The sequence below is a fragment of the Chelonoidis abingdonii genome, chromosome 22 (genome assembly GCF_003597395.2).
Source record: "Chelonoidis abingdonii isolate Lonesome George chromosome 22, CheloAbing_2.0, whole genome shotgun sequence".
NCBI lineage: Eukaryota > Metazoa > Chordata > Testudines > Testudinidae > Chelonoidis > Chelonoidis abingdonii.
In genome coordinates, this window is record NC_133790.1 from 25,942,430 (window position 1) to 25,965,628 (window position 23,199).

General features: G+C 42.0%; 1 protein-coding gene across 4 annotated transcripts in view; it reads left to right on the forward strand.

The window, feature by feature from the left end:
• The window catches only part of MED13L (mediator complex subunit 13L), a 413,400-nt gene that overhangs the window by 376,395 nt on the left and 13,806 nt on the right, over positions 1-23,199 (forward strand). For all 4 annotated transcript variants that reach the window (XM_032800003.2, XM_032800004.2, XM_032800007.2 and 1 more), the window contains 5 exons: positions 2,830-3,018; positions 6,814-7,037; positions 7,482-7,624; positions 12,000-12,158; positions 13,557-13,733. In XM_032800003.2, the coding sequence (XP_032655894.1) occupies positions 2,830-3,018; positions 6,814-7,037; positions 7,482-7,624; positions 12,000-12,158; positions 13,557-13,733 (892 nt within the window). The remainder of the gene's footprint in view (positions 1-2,829; positions 3,019-6,813; positions 7,038-7,481; positions 7,625-11,999; positions 12,159-13,556; positions 13,734-23,199) is intronic.

Genomic DNA, 23,199 nt, shown 5'->3' on the forward strand with positions numbered 1-23,199 from the left:
CCGCAAAGGCGCCACGCCAGGGGGCGCCTGCCGACCCGCCGGGTGTTGCTAGGGGAAAATTCTTCCGACGAACGTGCACGCGGCGCGCGCACACCTACTTGGAATGAATATGAGCAACACATCTCGAAGAACAACAGTTACAAAGGTGAGTAACCGTCTTTTACTTACGGTGGAGTTATGCAAGGATTAAACTGATGTCACCAGGAGCAGAACGTGGCCCTTTATGCAGCCTGCTTGCATTTGCACTGTATGTCCTTGCCTGCTTCCCAGAGACGTAATTTTGAGTTAGGCACTGACTCTGTGGGCGCTCCAGGGCTGGAGCACCCACGAAAAAAATTAGCGGGTGGCTAGCACCTACCGGCAGCCAGCTCACTCCCGCCTGCAGCTCTGCGGATCAACTCCCTCTCCCTCCCAGCTGTTCACCAGTGTGCAGGAGGTGCTGGGAGGGTAGGGTGGAGCAGGGACTGGGTGCACTTGGGGGAGGGGTGGAAAGAGATGGAGGAGAGCCTTGAGGGAAAGGGTGAAGTTGTGGCGGGGCCTGAGGCTGAGCAGGGTTTGAGCACCCCCGGGGAAAATTAGAAGTGTTTGCGTACCTTGTTTCTTAGGTGCTCAACTTGACCAGGTAAAGGCCTCTGATTTTTCAGACAGAGGTACACATCTTTTGTCTGAAAATCAGGCCCTCCTAAGGCATCTCAAGTTGGGCAACTAAAGACATTTGTCACCTTAAATAATCTTGGCCTTTTACTGTACTGCAGGACTTCTGCTCCCTGAAGTATTTCTGTCATCAAACATTATTTATTACAGTTTTGGTGTAAAATGTAATATTAGTATCCCAGCTGCATATTTTAGCATGGCTCACTCCAAGAGATTGAGCAGAAGATATTAAAAATTAAATAACCATCATCACTTCAGTGACTGAAATATAATACGAGTAGATCCTGTACTACTTGAGATCAATAGTACGTTTAGATCTCAGTTTGTGTAAAACAATTAATAGGTTTGCCAATTCTCAATTCATCGTGTTTATTTTCTGTGTACCTGTAGTTTGGGTTTTGATGTATGGCATTTTGCCAAACAAAAAAAAAAAATGTTTTTAGGTTTAGTATGATCCAGAAGTATAAAGAAGAGTCCTGCTACTGAAACCGTGATAAACAGATTATGCAGTTAAACACTGTGGTACTTAAATTTAGTGGACAATATGCACCACAGATAATGTTCTTTATTGTTGTTTATTATTATTATGTAGCTTTAAACTGAGGTAGTGCCTAAAGGCCATTGTGCTAGGCACTGTATTAAACATGATAAACGATGGACTCTGTCCCAATGAGCTTACCATCCAAAAGAAAAGACATTCAGCTCTAGAATACTGTATTTCTCAATGGTACATAAAGAAGGAGCTGAAGACAAGGCAGAGTACAGTGCACTTGATTCTCAACTAAAAAGGGACTTGCACTGAAAAGATTCTTTTTGCATCATTTGTTCTGTTTCTGAAAACATTTATTTTATTCATTTTCTTTCTTAGTTTTCCTGTTCTCATCCGCGAGGATAGGCTCTGGCTACCAGACCTATCATTTTTTTATAGAGTAATCTTTATATTGTGGGCCTGTCTCTTCCATGGAGAAATATTTATGTTTTGGGGGAATACATCTCATTTTGCCTTATGACTGTAATTGTATTGCAACAGTTAGTCACACTATTGTGTGTAATATGACATTGGGACACAATTCACCATCACAGTTGGCCCACAGAACAAACCAATAAAAGTGGCTTCAAAGGGGAGGTCCCTTTACAGTGGTCACTAATAAAAGTTAACCTGTTTTAATAAGAGTAACCATATAGTTCCTGAGATTGTCACCGTTTTCTTCCTATATTAAGAAAAGGAGAACCACAGCTATATATAAGAGCTGTGCTTGAAATGCAAAGTTCAGGGTGTTTAGCCCCAAGGTTTCAGTGAGACCGTCTGAGAAATTCAGACCTGGGTTAAAAAACATGCTCAAGCTACAGGTTGGAGGAATGTTTGGGTATAGGGTTTTGATTTGCATACACCTTCAGTGTCATATGTATGCTTCATGTTCTCTATCACAGACAAGCTGGTGATCTGACCTGACTTCCACTTACGAGATTCTGGTTTCATTGAGCTTAAACATAAAAGCTGTCCCATTGTCTTAGGGTATTTCTTTTAAACTCCAAACAGTTCCTCTCCATAATGCACTCCAGTAGGATGTATATACATAACTAGGTATTTTCCCTTTCCAAACTGCAGTATGAAGCCAAAAGGTTGAGCTGAGCCAGAGGAGGAGTTTAGCAATATAGAGGACATAGGCAAATCATCTCTTTCTCCTTCTGTTCAGTGGTATTTACAAAGACATTGACAGAGGAAGCCAGTTTTCACTTTGAGCCTCTAGTAGGACAGTCAGCGTACCCTAGATTATTAACTGCAGTTCAGTATCTTGTACAGAGGACAAGAAGGAATTATATTGCACTGGGTTTTGGGTGGCCCTGGGCTGCCGGAAAACAGGATTTTTTGTAGCTTGCTGTGAGATATAACCATGTAAAATAAACTGTGGTTCAATATAGCATTGTTCATTCTCAGAAATACTTACGGCACCCAACACTGTGAGGCCCCAGTCCTGATTGAAGCTTGTGGGTATTATCCTCATACAAACACAGCACTGGTATACAAAGTGTCTGTAGTTGCTAAATGAAGAATGAATGCCAAGTCTAAATAAAACTGAATTTGACTTGTTTTATTTCATGTTTCTGGGGTGAGAAATAAGCCCTTTCAGTATTTCTAATCCTGATTTTTATTTTTTATACATAAATGTACAGATTGTGCCTTGCCAGTACATGCTGCAGACAATGAAGGATGAACAGGTTTTCTACATTCAGCACTTGAAATCTTTGGCATTTTCAGTGTACTGCCAGTGCAGGCGACCATTGCCCACACAGATCCACATTAAGTCCCTTACTGGCTTTGGGCCAGCTGCCAGCATTGAGATGACCCTCAAGAACCCTGAGGTTAGTATTCTGACCAGGACAGCAAGGAGTCTGATTCAGGAGCTGATTTCGTTTCTCAGAACCCAGAAAGAATGAGTATGGGAAATACTCTTGAGTAGCCAGTAGCTTTCTTCCTTTCAAGGTATTGGAGATGATGCTATAGGGAAAAGGAAAGACCAGTGAATAGGTCCATAGCCTAATGTGTCCATATATGACATGGGCAGTTGTGCACATTCAGGTCTAATGTTCAGCTACTTATGGCAAAGGGTACATGGAGAAATCCCCTCTGGATTCTGTCACTTCTCATGAAATTACTATAACAGTCTATAGGGTATTAAGTGATTCTGTCTTTCATCTGATCCTAAATTTGCAAAGATTCAAGCTCTGTTTTCTGCATTTCAGAAGTCTCCAGTGAAGAATAGTCCTTCCTATTTCCCAGGAATGTTCATCCTTTGGGAAATACCCTGGGGCTTACCTTTATTTAGATTCAGCTAAACAAATATAAAAAACACTTAGCAAGGACATCTGGAGCCCAGGATGTTAATTAAAAATGCAGTTCCAAAATCATTATGAAACCAAAATATCAGCACATTTGCCCACATACATACACCCAACAGGTATGAGAAACACGTTACAATCCAAATCAGAATCTCCCCACTTCTCAAAATTCCCAAAAGAAATCACAGCCTCAGTCCTCCTGTCCCCCAAAAACACAGAATGTCTCTTCAAACACATGGACGCTGCAACATGCCTGTAGGCCAAGAATATTGGGCTAGTTTTGACCAAGGAGAACAGTGAATTCCAAAATCGAAGGACGCTCACAGAAAACACTCTGCCAGCAGCTCTCCGTCTTACTCTAATGGCAGCCCAGCACAAGAGGCTGTGCTATTGTTCAGGTGTTGCATTCCGTAATAGTGCCATGAAAATATGGCATTATTTTATAATGCAACACTTGAGCTTCTCCAGTTTATGTGCAGACAGCACAGTGGTCCCTGTGGTCAGAACAGACAAGAACAGAGGGAGGCGAAGGGGGAGAGGAAAGAGGACTGAACAGGAGTGGAAAGGATCACCAGGAGAGAGGATGGGATAATAGATCTGACTGGGCAAATAGGTAGAGAGGAGAAGGGAAAGAAACGGATGAGTTTTGGTAAGGAAAGGAAAAGAAAGCAGCAGTGGGATGGTGCTCCAAGCTGTATAAGAAACCAGAACGTTACTTTTCTTCCTTTCTCCTCAAACCGATTTATTTATTCTTTCTTTGCCACCTTTTTAATTTTTGAAAGAGACAAAAGAAGACAAAATTAACAGGACAAGAAAAATAACATTTTCACATGTAATTGTTTGTATTTAGTATACCACGAATAGGGAAAATGACTGCTTTCTCCATGATACGTGCACTTCTCATCTATCCCCACCCCATCTTCAAAACGTATTCTCAGTTAACTAAAACGTTAGACTTGCTAGCCCAGGGGTCGGCAATCTTTCAGAAGTGCTGTGCCGAGTCTTCATTTATTCACTCTGATTTAAGGCTTCATGTGCCAGTTATACATTTTAACGTTTTCAGAAGGTCTCTTTCTATAAGTCTATAATATATAACTAAACTATTGTTGTATGTTAAGTAAATAAGGTTTTTAAAATGTTTAAGAAGCTTCATTTAAAGTTAAATTAAAATGCACAGCCCCCCGGACTGGTGGCCAGGACCTGGCAGTGTGAGTGCCACTGAAAATCAGCTCGCGTACAGCCTTCGGCACATGTGCCATAAGTTGTCTACCCATGTGCTAGCCTATCAGTTCCTAGATCATTTACTGTAGATCACCTATCCCTATCCACTAACCTCATTTTCTTTATAATTCCTTGACTGATACAACATAATGTTTGAGGAGGAGGTTTAGTAAGGTAATGATGATTACTGGGTAAGTATTGTTTCAGTGGTGATTGAAAGTATTTAAACACAGAGGCAGAACTAAATTAATACTTTAATTACAAACTGGGTGCTGAATAATCCTAGGGGGCGTTCCTCAAAATCTGGTAATTTTTTTACCTAAGTGAGTTAGTGATTACAGTAGAACTGATCAGCAGCAGGCCTGCTGTTCAGCTCGGACACTGAAACCTCCAAATAGCTCTGAAATTGGATTTAAAAGAAAAACAAAGGGTTTGTACTTCGCAGGATTTCAGATACTTCATATTATGACTGCCATTCATGACCCTTGCTATATGAGGTTATGTCAGCACCATCTACATAGAAGCCCCATTTTAAAAAGGTTATAACTTGACTCTGTCACTCCATTACTCATGAGTTATCAGCTCGTCACTAACACACACACATATTTCTTAGATCAAATTGGCAGCAGCCTGTATATTTAGCACGTTTAGCAATTAAAACACCTGGCTGGGAGTCAGAAAATAGGGGTTTAAAGTCCTACTTCTGCCACCGACTTGCTACATGGCTATGGGCAAGTCACAGCGTCTTGTGCCTTAATTTCCTTATCTGTAAAAGGAAGATAAAAGTTCAGGAATATTTATAAATAAATTATAGTACACATGACTGTTTTTAAAAATTTTACTCTTGAGGGAATTCTGTGCCAAAAAAATTAAAATTCTGGACCCAGTATCTTAAAATTCTGCTAAATTCTACAAATTTTATTTGTCAAATAAATGTGAAGGCTCCAGCATGTATTGGGCAGTACAGGTCAATAGCTGTACAGAGATGGGAGATCACTGTGCTGCTCTCGATCTCCCCACAGGACGTGCAGTATGGGAGGCAGGCTCAGCAAGGCAGGATCCAAATCTGGAGGGGGTTAGTGTGGGGGGCTCTGGATGCACAGGGGCTTGTTGGGGGGTTCTGGGTAAAACAGTAATGGGACTCTGCAGGGGGGTCCAGGGGAAGGTGGTTAGGGCTCAGCAAGGGCAGGGGTTGGTGTGGGGGAGATAGAGCTCTTGGTGTGGGGGAAGTGGGGCTCAGTGGGGCGATGATCCAGGTGCAACTGGTTGGGGCTTGGTGAGGTGGGGATCTGAGTGTGGGTGGCTTGTTGGGGTGGTCCAAGTGCGGGGGGAGTGGGGCTCATCATGGGGGGTTCTGAGTGCAGGGGGGTGAGGCTTGGTGGGTGGTTGGGGTATGAGGGGGTCTGGATGCATGGGGGTTGGGCGGATGGGGGAGCAGCTCCCTGTACAGGAACCCCTCCCCCTGAAGATGAGGAGAAATGGGTACAGGAAGTGGGAGGAGGCAGTTTGCAGAGCTTCTTGCAGCAGGAGGAGAAATCTGGAGGTGGGTCTGACCAGGCCCTGGATGCCATGCAGAGGAAGAGGAAGTCCCATTCTCCCCAGCCCAGCCTGGACTAGCATCTGAGCTTGGCACAGGGTAGGAACCACCAGCCAGATCGTCCCCAGTCCCACCTCCTGCCCCACAGTGATTTACCTCTCTGCTGGCTGTCCTGGACACCTGAAACATGTTGCTGGGGAGGGTTGCATGACCACTTTTGTGGCTTCCTTTTGCTTCCCTGTCAGAAAGTCCTTTTTCTGCGGGGAATATAAATGCTGTGCATATGCAGTGGTGCAGAATTCCTCCAGGAGTAAAAAATTGCTAAGTTTCTGGGACTGTCTGAATTAGGTGACATTTATTAATGCTGATGGATTCCCTTATGTTCATCTGTTTCCAGGATATATTAGTTTTGACTATGAATTCCTTGGCTTATACCTGTTTGTTTCATAACTTTCATAATTCTACATGTTTATATCCCCATTCCATGCTATACATTTCTTATGCAAACCCTGCTTTAGATAACTCTGTACTGATCATGATGTTGCTGACTTTGATTACAGCGCCCCAGTCCAATTCAGCTGTACTCTCCTCCTTTCATACTGGCACCCATCAAAGACAAACAAACAGAGCTGGGGGAGACATTTGGAGAGGCCAGTCAGAAATACAATGTACTCTTCGTTGGATATTGTTTGTCTCATGATCAGCGCTGGCTCCTGGCATCCTGCACTGACCTCCATGGCGAGCTATTGGAAACCTGCATTGTAAATATCGATTTGCCAAACAGGTAGAAACCTTCAGTTTTATGTTAAGTTTGGGTTGACATTTCTCTATGTTTATTTTGTCATCTAGCTGTTTGCACATCCCTTTCTAGACCCCTCTGTTACTAGGGTGATAACGTTTCTTGGTATTGATGGTTTGTGTCATAGAATACCAAGTGTGGAGTAAGAAAGTGGTTGCTTTATAAATGCCAGCTGAGTGCATCTCCAAGTACTACTGCTCCAGTGCTCAGCACAGTCATGCTCATTTTGTGACTGGGGCCTTTGGGCACTACTGCAATGCCTGTAATAAAAATAGAGGGAAAGACTCCTTTTTGGTATTGGCATGTAAATGAGACACTCAGATCTTACAGTTCTTGGGGCAGTATAAGAGTTCAGTTACAGAGAAAAAAGTGAAATAGTGACAATGGGATAGAAATCTGAAATTCTTCCTTCATTTCTATTATCTCCAGATCAAGGAGGAGCAAAGTGTCTGCACGTAAAATTGGTCTGCAGAAGCTGTGGGAATGGTGCGTTGGGATTGTACAGATGACATCACTGCCCTGGAGAGTTGTAATTGGGCGACTTGGAAGACTGGGCCATGGGGAGTTAAAAGGTAAGGACAGCTAAGGATGCCATGTGCTGAGGAGTAGAACTACAAGCTAGTTTAGTGGTCAGGCAGGATGGTTTAGTACAGGGGTCAGCAACCTTTCAGAAGTGGTGTGCCGAGTCTTCATTTATTCACTCTAAGTTAAGGTCTCGCGTGCCAGTAATACTTTTTAATATTTTTAGAAGGTCTCTCTCTAGAAGTCTATATTATATAACTAAACTATTGTATGTAAATTAAACAAGGTTTTTAAAATGTTTAAGAAGCTTCATTTAAAATGAAATTAAAATGCAGATCTTATCAGTTTAGTGCAGTGGTTCTTAACCTGAGGTGCACGCACCTCATAGGGGTGCGAGATGCCCTTCCTGGGGGTGCGAGACATGTGAGATTTTTTTAGAAGGTGGGGGCGGCTGCAGACTGCTGGGCCCAGGCCAGGAGCAGAGCTCTGGGCTGGCTGCTGGTACCCCAGGCCAGCAGCGGGCTGAGCAGAGGTAGAGGCCCGGACCCTGGCTGGCAGGGGGCCAGGTGGCTGGAACCCCAGACCAGCAGCAAGGTGAGTAGGGCCAGTGGCTTGTATCCCAGGCCGGCAGCAGGCTGATCAGGGCTGATGGCCAGGACCCGAGACCAACAGCGGTCTGAGCGGGATGGTGGACAGAACCTCAGACCGGCAGCGGCTCACCAGCAGCAGTCTGGGGTTCTGGCTGCTGGCTCCTGCCACCCAGGGTCCTGGCCGTTGGCCTCGCACAGCCTGCTGCCAGCTGGGGTTTCCGTTCATCCGGGCTGAGCAGGGCCAGCGCCCGGAACCCCAGCTGGCAGCAGCATGCCAGTAAAATGGGCTCACGTGCCACCAGTTGCCGACCCCTGGTTTAGTATATTGAACATGATGCTGCAAACCAGGCACTATGGCTGGGAGTTATAATTCCACCTCTGATACTAAGTCATTGTGTGGCCTGGACAAATAATTTTATCCCTGTCTCTTTCCCTGTCTATACAATGGGGAAGACTATATTCACTTGCTCACCTGCTTCCCACAGGTGTGTGAATTAGCTAGTTACTATTTGAACAATAGTTTGAAAATGTGCATTGCTATATGGTAAATATTATTATTACTTTTGCTAAATGCTTAAATAACACATACACGTTAGTAGCTGAGGAAAAGACCAAAAGGAACAAGAGGTTCAGTGCAGTTTGGCCTGATGGGCCCTATTAGTGCTGAGCAATAAGAAAAGCGCAAGGATAGCAATCGCAGGGAGAGGAGTAAGCCAAAAGTGAAGTACAGCCTGGCATTACTGGATGGTGCAACACAGTAGCATAACATGTATAATGGTAACCCTGGAAATGTGATTTCTGTGGGTGGAAGTCCTGTCCTGGTCACAGTATAGCATAAGCTTAGGGTAACTGAGGAGCTAGCCCATGTGGATCTTGTCAGAGTATAGTGTTCACAGGACAGTAGCAGATACAGGTTATGATCTGATTTCAAAACTTCAAACGGAAGCAACTCTGCTGACTACAGTGAAGATACTGAGCAACATGTCAAAATTACATCAATTGCAAAGTAACTAAAAATGAACTGGTCACTAGGGTTTACTTAATATTAGGGTGAACCTTGTGGCCTGCAAGGGATGTCTAACAATTGACATCCCCATTAGGGGATTGTGGACATTGACAGGGCATTATGGAGAATTTTACTTTTGATTTTCTTTCAGTGTAGCCTGTGTGCAGAGAACTTCATTTTCCAAAGCTGATCCAAATTCAAAAACAAGATAAAATATTGAACAGGGTTAAAAAAATCAGTAATTGAATAACCTGGTATGGTATATGTTGAGGTAAGGTTGTAGGTCACCTCATTGTAAAGACTGTAGAACTAACTTAAATAACATTTGGTAAATAGCAATTTATAAATTATTCTTTCTTAAAATCAGATGAATATGTGGGCTAACAGAAGTTATTTTTGGTAGCCTATGCATTGTAAGTACTTGGATGAATACTTTCTTTGGCAGACCACTGAATGACTATGCTGTAAAATTCCTTTTTCTGTCCCATACAGTAAAGCTGCAATCAGCTTGTGTTTACACTGAAATAAGTTTCTACTTGCATGTCTGCAACACTCAAACAGTGATTACCAGAAACAGTCATACAAACAAGATTTTGAGTCTAGCAATATGGTGGCACTCTGGTGCTGCCATGCAGTTGACCGCAGTTCCGTTTCTTGAGGTGGTATGAGACATCTCATCGCTTGACCTAACAGTGGCTGGAGTTATGCAGTTAGTACATAGATTGGAAGAGGAGTGCCTGGCTTCACTCAGGGAACGATCCCTCCTAATTTAAAGATCAGCACGCATAGGCCCTGAAAGGAGGTCGTCCTATCTTCAGCCAGGATGGTGGCTCTTGTGCAGATCTGGGTGGATGATTCCACAGTGAAAAATGGAGCGACTCTTAGGGCTGGGATTGGGATATAGGGAAGACATTTAGTGCCTTTTGGTGTTTGAATTGGAGTGTGAAAAGTAATCTAGGCTGGAGGATAAAGATCTTATTTAAAACATTGTGCATTCTCCTCTTACATTAATCACCTAAGGTGTTGTAGTGACTTATTCAAAGCAATCCCAGATTCATGGGTTTGGAGCTAATCATAATAAATCAGATGAGCAGCGTGTATCATTTTTTTCTATACCAGCACACAGGCTAGCCATAGGGAGCTGATGCTTCAATCAGTGTAGGAAAAGAAGCAGAAATCACACTACCTTCAATTCAGCTAGTACACAAAAAGGAGGAGCATAAATTGGCTTTAGGAAGAAGCAGTTATCTCTCTCTTGGTTGGGGAATGAGGTGCCAATCACAGAGCTGTCCGTTAAAGTGGAGAGTGTGAAGGGGAACAGAGATTGAGAACTTAATTTAAAATCAGCAGATCCTTTCCCCTGCCTCTGAGTCTGTCTGCTTAGTTGGGGTTCCTGGTGGCTATTTTCAGAAGATTGACCTCAGAGTCTTGAACTGCTTTTGTTCGATCAGAGGAGACCCTCTGCCACTGTTTTACAGTGCATCTGAGTGCTCCTTTGAAGAAATATTCACCTTCACAGCTCTCTTTCTTTCTTTTTAATTGTAGCTCTGTGGCATTTTGTGGTCTTATGCATGTGGAATTCATGTTGATCCAGCACTCAGATTTCAAGCACTCCAGTTTGCAGCATGTTAGTCAGATGAAAATAACTGTATTTCTACTTCCTCTGTAGAAAAAGGAACAGTTGAACTGAGAGATGATCTCATGTAAAGAATGCTCACACTGGAGTGACATTAAAGTAATAGGACGTGGCAGGCAGTGCATTTCTGAAGGATTATTGCATGCTCTGGGTGCATTGTGAAGTAAGAGGCCAAAGGCCAAGTGTTTCAACATTTCCAATTTCAGTAATCCCTCAGTTATGCACTGCTTAGAGTGTCTTATTGCTAAAAATTAAGAGGAAAAATAGTCTGTTTGTTTGAATGATTCACATTAGAAGGCAGTTCAGAAAGTGTCATTTGGATCCAGAGCTCTGATCCCGTTTGTAATTATAAATCAGGTTCCTTTTATAAGGACATTTCTTCTGAACATTATCATCTTTCACAACATTCAAATGTTAGGGCAAACTACATTGCATGTGAGTGATAGAATGTGTGTGTCCAAGGACCTGTGAAATAGGAGCAAACTCTTATGCTTACTGAGCAACTGATCTTCAGCACTACAAAGGGGTAATAGCTGAGGTTTATGTTAAGGGAAGAGGATTTTAGAATCCCACGCTAATAGTTAAGGAATACCATCAACTGTTGCCGCCATCACTACTCGGATACAGTGGATCTTCTTGAGATAGCGTATTTGACTTGAATGGCTGTGTAAGAAATGATTAAGAGATCCAATGCAAAACTAATATTGCCAGAACTGTTACTGGAAGACATTCTGAGTGAAGCAACACCTCTTGAACCAGAAAACAATATTTGCCGTCTAACAAACAGAATGTACTTTACAGTAACTGTTTCATTCCTTGTTCGTATCTCCTGGGCTGTTTTTCATTATCAATAGAAGGAAAGATATTCCAGTGGTTAAGCAGAACAAACAGTAGAACGTGGCTTTATCCTAGCTTTAACACAGAATCATTTTAAGTGACTTGCTCAAGTTCACAGTCTCTCTGTGCCTATCTCCATCTGTAAAATAGAGATTCTACTTCCCTACCTCAGCAGGATGTTTTGAGGCTTAATTTATTAATGTTTGAGATCTCCAGATAGAAGATGCCATAGAAGCACGAAGTGGTGTTAATATTTATTTTCAGGCAAACACCACCATATTACAGAAGGTAGAAATAACATTACTGAGATATTTCCTGAGTTCTGTTACATTGTCTTGAAACTAACTGCATTTCAGACTGGAGCCTCCTCCTTGGAGAATGTTCCCTGCAGACAATCAGCAAACAGCTGAAGGAAGTGTGCCGCGTGTGTGGGATCTCAACAGCAGACTCTCCTTCTATCCTCAGTGCCTGCTTGGTTGCCATGGAGCCCCAGGGGTCCTTTGTAGTGATGCCAGGTAACTACAGAAATGCACGTTGCTAAAACTTTTCCTTTTCCAGTCCACACTGGAATTGTATCAAGCTGGGTGGTTTCTGGTCACAACAGTGAGACCTCACTGGGATGGATGAATGAAAGAAGAGCAAGAAAAGGTATAATTTGGGACAGCCCAGTGGACTATAGTAGTCCTTGGAATTGCAGTGCTGGGGGAGTTTACTTCCAGGAAGGAGATTTCTTTATGCCCTATCAAGCTGATGGGTTCTCCTGCAGCTTTATTTGGCAAGTCATGTGCTGGAGGAAGACTGGTTTCATATATTCAGCCTGAATAAATATGTCACTATTGTATGGGCCCTGATGCAAAGAGGACTGCAAAAACTCCTGCTGTGTGAACTCTTCTGTGTGAAGGATCAAAAAGCGTGTGTGTGTGCATCTTTGTGGGGAGGACGGGATGGTGGAGGAGAGGACTGGAATTGTGACTCATGTTGAAAGTGAGGCTAAAACCATGCCCCCCATAATATCCATTAGTTCTTGAAGTGGCCCTGCTATGTACAGAAATCCACAAGGGGGAACCAAATTAAAGTGAGGTTCATGAGGCTCCTCAGTAGGTAGTGGAAGTTACTGTGATAAGCAAGAGATGCTGTTGAGTATATCGTGGAACAGGTTTCTGGCTTTAAGATTACCTGGATTGTTTAATATTACAAATAGGTTTCTTCCTCCTCCTCTGTTTCTCATTTGTTGTATTTGTTTGAATTGTAGTTATTTGTTTCTTTTTGTTGGCTTTTTTGTGCTTGAATTTATACTCCATCTTGGGGAATGCTACATTTTATGTTGCTTTCTGTGAATTTGGGGAATTTCTTTTTTTTTTTTTTTTTTAATTTACAATCACTGTTCAATTCTTAGGCTAGGTCAGATTTTGATTAGCATTATGGATTGTAAATAAGTCTTCCACTTTTCAACAAACAAAAATTCACAGGTATTTTTGGCAATAAATGTCTTGCTTTAAAATCGGGGGGGGGGGGGTTGATTGGTTGGGGTTTTTTTTAATACAGATTTGTAAACCTTTCCCTTCTCTTCTGTCAGTTTTGTGCTACTTTTAGGTGTGGGATGGACTAAGGAGCAGCATGAGATGACAGAAGGAAAGATAGAGAGGGCTGCAGTATGAGAGGTCAGGTGGCTAGAGGTTCCATTTATACGCATAGTGTTGTGACCTTAAATTCATCAGGCTTTACCAATAAAAAGGCTTTTAGACTTAAAGCAAGAAACCTCAGAAAACATTTTTATTAGCATGCCATTCCAGATTACATGTCTAGTAATTTCATTGGCCTAAACGCAAATATACAACATGTAGATTGAAGGTATTACCCAGACATGCAAGACTTGAGGATTCATGATTCTGCCTTTGTTTCTGTCCTGAAAGATGCTGTCACTATGGGATCCGTGTTTGGTCGCAGTACTGCACTGAATCTGCAGTCATCTCAACTGAATACCCCTCAGGATGCCTCTTGTACGCACATCCTGGTATTTCCAACCTCTGCAACCATCCAGGTAGCTCCAGCAAATTATCCCAATGAGGATGGATTTAGCCCCAACAATGGTAAGTTAACTCTGGAGATAGTGTGATGGGTAAAATATTCCTGTGTGCACTATGCCTTACAGATGATACTACTCTAGAGCAGGCCTGTTCCAGAGAGCACCAAAACTCTGAAGGGTCTGATTCTCCCCTCACAGGTTCCAGTAGGCTTTGTAAAGGTTCCATTTTTATCATTAGAAGTTGGTAAACATCAATTTAATGGTACACAAAAAAAAATTTCCATCAATAATAATTGAAATGTAGAGATAGGTAAACTCAGAAAAATGCTGCTTGAGAACTTACTAGAATTTGATTTACTTTGTATATGTTGACATGTGATGTTGATAATTTGTGTTTTAATGGTTAGAAGGCTTTAATTTGTGAATGTCAATCAATGTTCCCTTTAAACTGTGTGACTCCATAGCTGTCTCTTATTGACAGTGCATCTCTAGTAGCTGGGAGTACAGCTGGCACCCGCATCCCACTCTGCCTAGCGGGGCAAGCTGAGCTGTTTTGTCCAGGTTGGCAGGGAGGGGGAACCTGTGCCGCCACCACTGGGACAGGGATGTGCAGTCTGTGCGTACCTTCACACTCTCAGCTGTGATGGTAACTCCCTCCTAAGAACCCCATGAGGTGGGGCTGGATGTGAGGCAGACCCTAAAATCCCTTCTCCCAAGGGGAAGCCTCAAGCCAGCAGGGATGGGTGGTAAGGAACAGAATGGGGACAGTATGTAGACCTGAGGCTTCTGGGAGGGGGTGGGTATAGGAGCTCCTGGAGGAGAGGCGTGGGGCTCCTGCTTTTCTTGGGTTTCTAACTGTTGTGTAATTTTTAACTCAAATTTTTGAAACTAAATGTATTCTCAGTTTGTATTCCTGTGTCCCCCATATATGTATTTATTACTGAAATGTCACTTTAAAAATATCTTATCTTTTTTCAATGTAAAGTTTCGTAAGCTGCTGGCTGGGAGAACTTGATAAGATGGGCACAGCTCAAACGTAAACATTAGAAAATGTCTGCAAGAGTTTTACATAATCAGTCTGTTGTACAAAAGAAGCCCCAGAACTGAACTTGCTGGTATTAGTCGAGGTCTATGATCTCTTTTTTAATAAAGTAGTTAAACAGTTTCATTTTTCCAGACAAGTATTGCATGCAGTGCTTTGCTATGTCAGTTGCAAACAGTTTAGGGTGTGACAGGTTCCTTGATCAGTGCCAACAGCAGCGCAGAAAAAATGTAGTTCAACATTTAAAGACAATTAGCTTCTGGAGATGGTGGAAACCGAAATAACTAATGTCCTAGGCCAGGGGTCTCTTGAAACTGGAAAACACGTTTCTGTGTTCAGTCAGTATTGGGGTCATGTGTAAATGCTGTATTGAAGCGAAAGCAAAGAGGGCATCAGAATGAATGGAAACAGGACTATCCGAAATGGCGTTTAGTTCAGAAAGCTCATGGTGATGCAGTAAAAATTCTACACAACTGGAAACATGGCTTTGGAATTTGGCATTTAATAGTAGAGTCTACTGAAAGCGGACAGGAAAGGGGAAATGTCAGTGAGAAAATTGAGATGAAGTAAAAATACTGATAGATAATGTACTCTTTGCTATATAAATAAGTTCATCCATATTACCCATGCAACACATGCACGACTACACAGTGAAATACGTTACTCTTCCTACCAGCTGGAGAAGCAAGAACTATGCATTTGAATTTCTACAATCTATTAATGCAGGAGACCAAAAGGAGATCTTGGCAGCTGTATGCAAATCACAATTTCATACACCAGTAATTGACGAAAGCATCAACATTGCAGTGAACAAAATGTCAATCTTCTACATCAAGCTTTGAGCTCAGAATGATGTCAACCACAAGACTGTGCGCCTGTGCTGGTATTATCCAGTTAGCTGTATGAAGTACTCGGCATATTAAAGATGCCATAAAACAATTCTACAGAGATCACAATCTGGATTCACAGTGAACGGTGATGTTCACTTCAGATGGCGTCTCCATCATGCTAGGTAATCATAACTGTGTAGCTGCACTACTTAGAGAATGTGCGTCACACTTACTAGAACAACACAGTGTTGCCCATAGAGAGGACCTAGCCTTGGACGATGGCTAGAAAAGTATGACAGTGATGAAAGAAGTGGAAACACTATTATGAACTGTATATACAGTATTTAGCATATAAGAAATGTAAATCTGAGGAGTTGGCCAGTGTACCAGAAGTGGATGTGTTCTTCTTAATAGTGTTTCTTTTTTACATAAATCACCAAAAGGGTGCCAGATCTCCTTCTGTCGGTATGGAAACACTCAAACTTTGGAATTGGTGCATCCATTACAATGTGTTTATCTCAGGTGTCTGTCTACCAGGGATACAGAACGTGACAGCTGACAGTTTCAGTAGGAATTTTTCTCATGGCCACGAATGAGAACTGAACTCAAAGCTGCTTCAAGATACATTCACCCTTTGGGGAACCCTGACTGCAGATCTCTTTGCTACTTACCAGAACAAGAAATGTCCTTATTACTGCTTCAGGGCCAGTCTGGGGAAACATTCATTGGGAGATGCCCTTATCCTCCCATGGGATGGGGACCTCTTGTATAACTTTTCCCAGTTTCCTCTTCTACCCAAGGTCCTGTTGAAAATTCAGTGAGACAAAGCAAGTGTTTTTCTGATTGCTCCTCCTGGGATCTTAACCTAGTTCTCATGGCTTTGATTAGACCTCCCTTTGAGTCCATGGCAACTTGCTCTTTCTTACACCTGTCCACGAAGAAAGTATTTCAAATTGCTATCACTTCAGCTAACCACATAGGAGAACTAGCAATCCTGATGGCACACCCACCATGCATTGTTTTTTTTAAAAAAACAAAGTAACTCTGAGGCCGCATCCCATGTTTCTCCCTAAAGTTGCCTCCACTTTGCATATAAATCAGCAGATCCATCTTCCTGGTTTTTTTCCCAAACCCACATTCTGACAACAGTGAGGCAATTCTGCATATGCAAGAAGTAGAAGAGCACTATCATTCTACTTGGACAGGACTAAGGACTTCAGGAAGTCCCCGGAATCCTTCCTTTTGCTCGAGGAAAGATCCAAAAGCTGCGCAGTATTGACTCAAACACTATCCAAATGGGTCTCAGCTGCATTAATCACTTATCAAGGGCACAACCTGCTGCCTTCGTCCAGAGTCCGTATGCACTCCATGAGGTCAATTTCTACCTCAGTTACATTCCTTAAAAATGACCCTGGCTTGGAAATCTGCAGAGCAGAGACTTGGGCTCTGCCCACATTTTCACAGAACATTATGTGATCACTGGAAATTCAGCCATCTTCGACTCCACAGTACTCACTGTAGTAACAGACTCCGGTCTGAAGTCCCAGCCTCCAGTGGTGAGTATTGCTCAGGAGTCACCTACAGTGAAGCACCCGTAGAGACACCCCTTGAAGAAGAAGAGGAAGTTACTCACCTTCAAGAGGTGTCCCTATGGGTGCTCCACAACATGCCCTCCTCCCCTCCATAGGGCAAACTATGAGGGAGGGAGAGCACATGTGCAGGCTCAAGGGATGCTGCTACCAAAAATCTCTGATTAGAGACACAGGGGCACAGATTCACCTACAGTGGAGCACCCATAGGGACACACATCTTGAAGAACCATTGTTACAAGGTAACTTCCTCTTATTGGACCACCTTCTGTTGATGAGTCAGACAAGCTTTTGAGCTTACACAGAGGTCTTCTTCAGGTCAGGACCAACAAAGGATATTGTCTAATTCATCTTCCCCATAATTTCCTACAAGTGAAAATTTATATTGACCCATAATTTTTCACAACTATGAACATTTCGCTTAATAAATTGATTTTAAGCATTTTTCGGTTTTTATCTATCGAAATACAATTTAAAAAATTAATTCTTCCAAGCCTTTTTACAAGTGATTGTTATTGACTTTTAATGGCAGTAACTCGTGGGTGGAAGAACAGTGTACTAGGGATTCTGACTAGCCTTTTTAGGTATTCTGACCAACAACCACATCCTCTGCTGACTTGTCTGGAAGCAAATGAACAGCATAAACAGCATGCTTTATAAATTAGTCTGAACGTAGAAAATCAGGTTGCATAGCACCAGTAGAACATTCTGTACATGGGGATGAAAAAAGAATCCAGATAGCTTTGTATCAGCACCATGTTCTTTCCTGTTGTGACTAGTCACATATAGTTACATATGTTAATTACATGTGTCTGTTGAATTGATCAGGCCATTCTTTTAATTGGAAGATCCCATTATTTAAGCAACAGCCATGTATATAAAGTTGCATGGAATGATCTTGTTTCAAAAAATACAATCTTGTATAGGCTGTTGGTCTAGCAGGTGTAGTCTTTTATGCAATTAACTGTATAAGCTTAATCAGTAAGATTGCTTTTATTTAATACTTTTATCAAATATGGTTTTTCTAGTTTATTATTTCGCAAAGGGTCTTTAAAAATTGCTTTAAAACAGTTTAAAGTGGTAGTTACAAATATATAAAATAAAATGCTTCAAGAGGGAAGTTGCAGTATGAAGTAGGGGGAAAAAAAATCTATTTTTAATGAAAGAGTCTTTGATCTGTTCCTCCTGGAATTTCAGTGGGCCTCACAAGGGGGAAGCTATTCTTAATACATACGCAGCTGTCCTTTCAAGGCCCTAGAATGCTGACTGAATGCAGTGTGTACAAATATTTAACCCGCATTAACCTGGATTTTAGTGCTTCAGATGCTAATTAGAATCATGTACAAGGACTGGCGTTTTCAAAAATGGTGTTAAATTTAATTTTCTTAACTCAGTTCTGTGTTTAATAATTAAACTGCCTCCTAAGCTATTAGCCATCTCATTTGTGCTTTGGAGGCTAAACAGAGCATGGCGTTAGTTCTGTTTTGTTCAGTAGGGTTGTAGGAAGGAAGTTAATAAACTAGGTTAATTCAGTGCTTTAGCCATCTCTTCAGAAGATGAAGGAAAAGAACCAGCCCGTGTAGGTTTAAACACACTTAGCAACCCAGCTTGAAATTACTTTAAGTAGTTCAAGACAAAAAGTCTCCCCTTTGCAATTAAATCCCTTACATTCAGATCAAATAGAATCAGTCTATTCAACCACCACAAGTTTAGAAATAGAGTTTAGCAAGTTATATCCCTGCTATTAATTGTATACTATCAGGAAAACTTAAGCTACCTAGAAATGTGTGCTATTGCTCTGTGTTTTAAAACAAAACTGGCTGTTCTTCTAATTAATCTTTATTTTGGCTTCCACTGTTCTCCCTGACCCCCCTCACCCCAAAACAGAGTATTTTAGTGAAAATTTTAAGCATGTAGTAATGATCGTCATTATGTTTGTCAATGTCTCTGCTCCCTGCAAAATCTGGGTAGGAAAAATATCTTGAAAATATATTGCCACATTGAAAGTAACATTTTGATCTGTGTTTTAAACTGGTAACTTTCCATCGTCTGGATAAACCTGGGCCTCATAACTGGCATTTCAAACGACTGAGCAATGAGAATGTACTTTTCGTACAGAGTTAACTTGTTTTCTCTCTATCTTTTTAGTCACTTCCCACATATTAACAGAAACAAACTGAATTAAAATAAGTCAATCCTGTTTTGAGACCTGTAAGCAAAATTAATGTTTCAGTCTCTCTAAGACCTTTAAGTATTATTAGCACTTCCCTTTAAAGGTAGAAAGAGCAGAAGAACACACAGGCTTAACTGAGTTAGCAAACAACCAGCAATTATTATTTAAAACAAGAGACAGATTGCCATTTGTCGTAGGATTTTAAGCAAAACCAATTTAGAACCCATAATTCACAGAAGTTTCTACAGAGCAAGCAAACCTGGCCTGGCAGAGCTCCACCCAGCTATGTGCTCCAGAGAATACCCTTAATATGGCTCATCAATCAGGGACTTTCCCCGTCCTTATGGTTTACTTGTCTTGACAATACCAGGTGCAGGTTGACAAGGTAGACCCAAGAATTAAGAATAACAGTAACATTAGTAGTAGTAACAGTTTTCCAAAGAAGTTAATGTTCTACTTCGGTCCACATGCGTGCTCTTAGCCATCCTCATGCCTTGTGCAGAGAGCATGAGGATGTGGACAAACTACTGTCAACTGCCTTGGTCTGAGGCAGAGTGTACTGTGGTCTCCACTTCTAGATTACTCTAGGAATAACTTCTTGGTTGGTTTAGTTTTAGGTGTAGTTCTACTTTTAGTTTAATCTCGATTTAGATTTTTTCTTCTTATTTATGTTTTCTAGAGGGTTTATTTCCTTAGAAGACCCTCCCATGCCCCATTTTTGAAGGGGTCCTCCTCTCAATAGTTATTTACCCAGGGTAAACCTGTTTCCCTGGGATTCAAACATTGCCAGGAATCTGTCCTGGCCAGTGATGGTCGGTCTTATATTTATTTTTTGGGAGACATGCATATCCCAACTAAGTGCAACATCTGTTGGATATTCAAGAGTAGATCCAGGACAAACTGGAAGATTAAGTTTAGGCATGCATGTCTGTAGAGAGGTACATTCCATTGACCAAATCAGTGTCTGTCACTTGCTTAAACAGAATGCCGCATAAGGGCCAAAAATGCCTAGATCTCTTTGGTCACAAGAGCTACTCATTCACGATGTTACAGTTTAGGACCACTAATTATCAACCTCTGATTACTCAGTATAATCACACAAACTATAGCAAATTTAATTTGTTTATTGAACATCTCCCTCTAGAAAATGGGGAACAATTTCAGATGATCATTGCGGAGGTTCAGCAGTGACCTTGTTACAGGCCTCCGTTGATGGAGGACACAGCAGCCTGATCTATTTCTGCAGCAGTTGTCATGCATCTTGGTGGCAAACATCAAGATTCCCAAGGGAAATCCGGAACACCGTAGAAGGCCTTCTTTTTGACTGACTTCAGCTCTTCAGTGAGTCCACTGATGAATCCTTGCACATTCTCAAGGAGTCGAGGGCCACACATTTCTTGGGGTCTACACATCTATGAACAACAGAAAATTTAGTAGGTCACAGGCAGCTCAAAGATTCCACCCAGCTCAGGTCCCTACTTTCCATAGGTCATCTGAACCATCCAAGAGGCCTGGGTTTCAGAAAAGAAAACCATTTGTTTTATCTTCCACTACTATCAAATCTTCCTCGTCATCTAAATGTCAATTCTGATGTTTTGGTTCATGGTCAAGAACAGCCCCAACTTCAGTATCTAGAACTGCACTATTCTGTCCACCTTCTCCCAACTGTTGCAGACTCTTTTCCCTGGTTTCAGCTTTCATGGGAGCAGATTACATCTGTCAGATGAGTTTTGGGGGTTATAGCATCAGGTTATTCATCTACTTTACTTCCATTCCCCCAACCCCTTCTCATCCTGTTTCAGAAGCCCATCTCACACACACTTACTGAGACACAAGTTCTCTCCCTCCTTTACAGAGCCATAGGGCTGGTTTCTGTCCAACAGAGAGGTAAGGGATTTCATTCCAAGTACTTCCTGTTTCCCAAAAAGAACAGGAGATGGAAACTGCTCTTAGATCTCAGAGTTTTGAACACTTTCATCAAAGTGAAAAAGTTCAGGATGGTAACTTTCACAACTATAATTCCATCATTTAGAGTCAACCTTCAGAATGCCTATCTTCCCCTTGTGGTACATCTATCTCACAAAACATTCCTCTGCTTCATGGTCAGCCAGAATCACTTCCAGTATCGGGTGCTCCTGTTTGGTTAATTCATTCACCAGGGTCTTTTTGAAGATCCTGGCGGTGGGGGCTGCTCACCTATGTTAGTGTGGAATAATGGTGTTCCCTTAACTCAGCAGTTGGCTCCTCAGAGGCCAATCATGCAATGAAGTTGTCTCCACAGTAAGGAAATCTATGACCCTGTTTAACAGGTTAGGACTCCATCTCAACGTGGAAAAGTCCACTTTGACAGCAGTTCAGTATATACTGTTTATATGAGCATCTCTGGATGCCATAACATCCAGGGCTTACCTACTGACGGATTTACAGTACAGATAAATCTGATTTCCAGTGTTCAACAAAGCCCACAAACAATAGTCAAAAGTTTTCAACTTATAGGTCCTATGGCTGCTTGCATTTTTGCCACACTACACACCAGGCTGCACCTGCACTGCTTCCAAAGCTGAGAACTGTCTACAGTCCAAACAAACTGAGCCTTGACAAATTGGTGTCCTTTCCTTATTGAGTTCTGTGTTCACTCAATTGGTGGGAGGACCCATCCAAGGTCTGTGCAGGAGTTTCCTTTACTGAACCTCCCACTACCGTCCCTATAGCCTCAGATGCGTCCCTCAAATGATAGGTAGCTCATCTCCATACAGACTGTCTAAGACAAAAGTTCTGCCCAAGAGACCCCTCTCTACATCAGTCTCCTGGAGCTCATAGTGGTCAGGTGTGCCTGCATTCACTTCCTTCAAATAATCAAGGGTCTATCCGTCAAGATCATTACATCCAACATAGCCTGGATTTACTACATAAATCACCAGGGAGGCAGGAGATCTTTCTCTTTGTGCTGGAACAATAAAGCTATGGACCTAGTGCATAGCCAGTCATGTTTTCATTTCAGCCTCTTATCTTCTAGGCAATAAAAACACCATGGTTGGTTGATTGAGCAGGCACTTTTCCCAAGATTATGTGTGGGCATCAGACAGCCTGATCATCAAACATATTTTCCTAACGTGTGGCTTCATTACCACCATCATAAACAGAAAGTGCAAGAAACTCTGCTTTAAAGGTTGCATAAGCCATCGATCTGTGAGGGAAGCCTTCCTCCTTTATGCCTGTCACCAGATACCATTGATATTCAAAGTACTAAACAAGATCAAGAAAAAAAGAGCCAAGGTTATTCTGATTGTACCAACTTGGCCAAGACAAGTTTGGTTTCCTTAGCTGATTCACCTCACTTCTGACCCAGCCTTACAGCTTCCAATTATTTCCCACTTGCTAACTGAGGAGTTGAGTTGGTCCGGTTCTCCACCCTGATTTGAACATTTTATGGCTCAGGGCTTGGTTCCTTGATGGTTCCCTAGGGTAGAAGTCTCTCGTTTGAGAGAGGTGCAGTAGGTTTTATTAAACAGCAGAAAAAAGACTCAACTAGGAAGACTTACCTGCAAAAATGGAAGAGATTTCATCATTAGTGTATCCAGTGACCATTGTCACCTGTCCATTCTTCCCTCTCAGCTGTTCTGGATTACCTGTTGGACTTGAAGAAGTCAAGACTTTCCCTGAGTTCCATTCAAGTTCATTTAGAGACTATTAGTGCCTTCCATTCCCACGTGGAGGAGTTTTCAAAGGGTTGATTAACTGTTTTCCAGATATTAGAGAGCTCACTCTGTTGTGAGATTTAAATTTGGTCCTCAGTTGTTTGATGAAACTGTCCTGTTCCACCAATATCCCAGTGCATATGGTAGATCCCCCTCTTCAGTTTTCTGCAAGGAGAAAATATCCCTTCTATCAGGTCA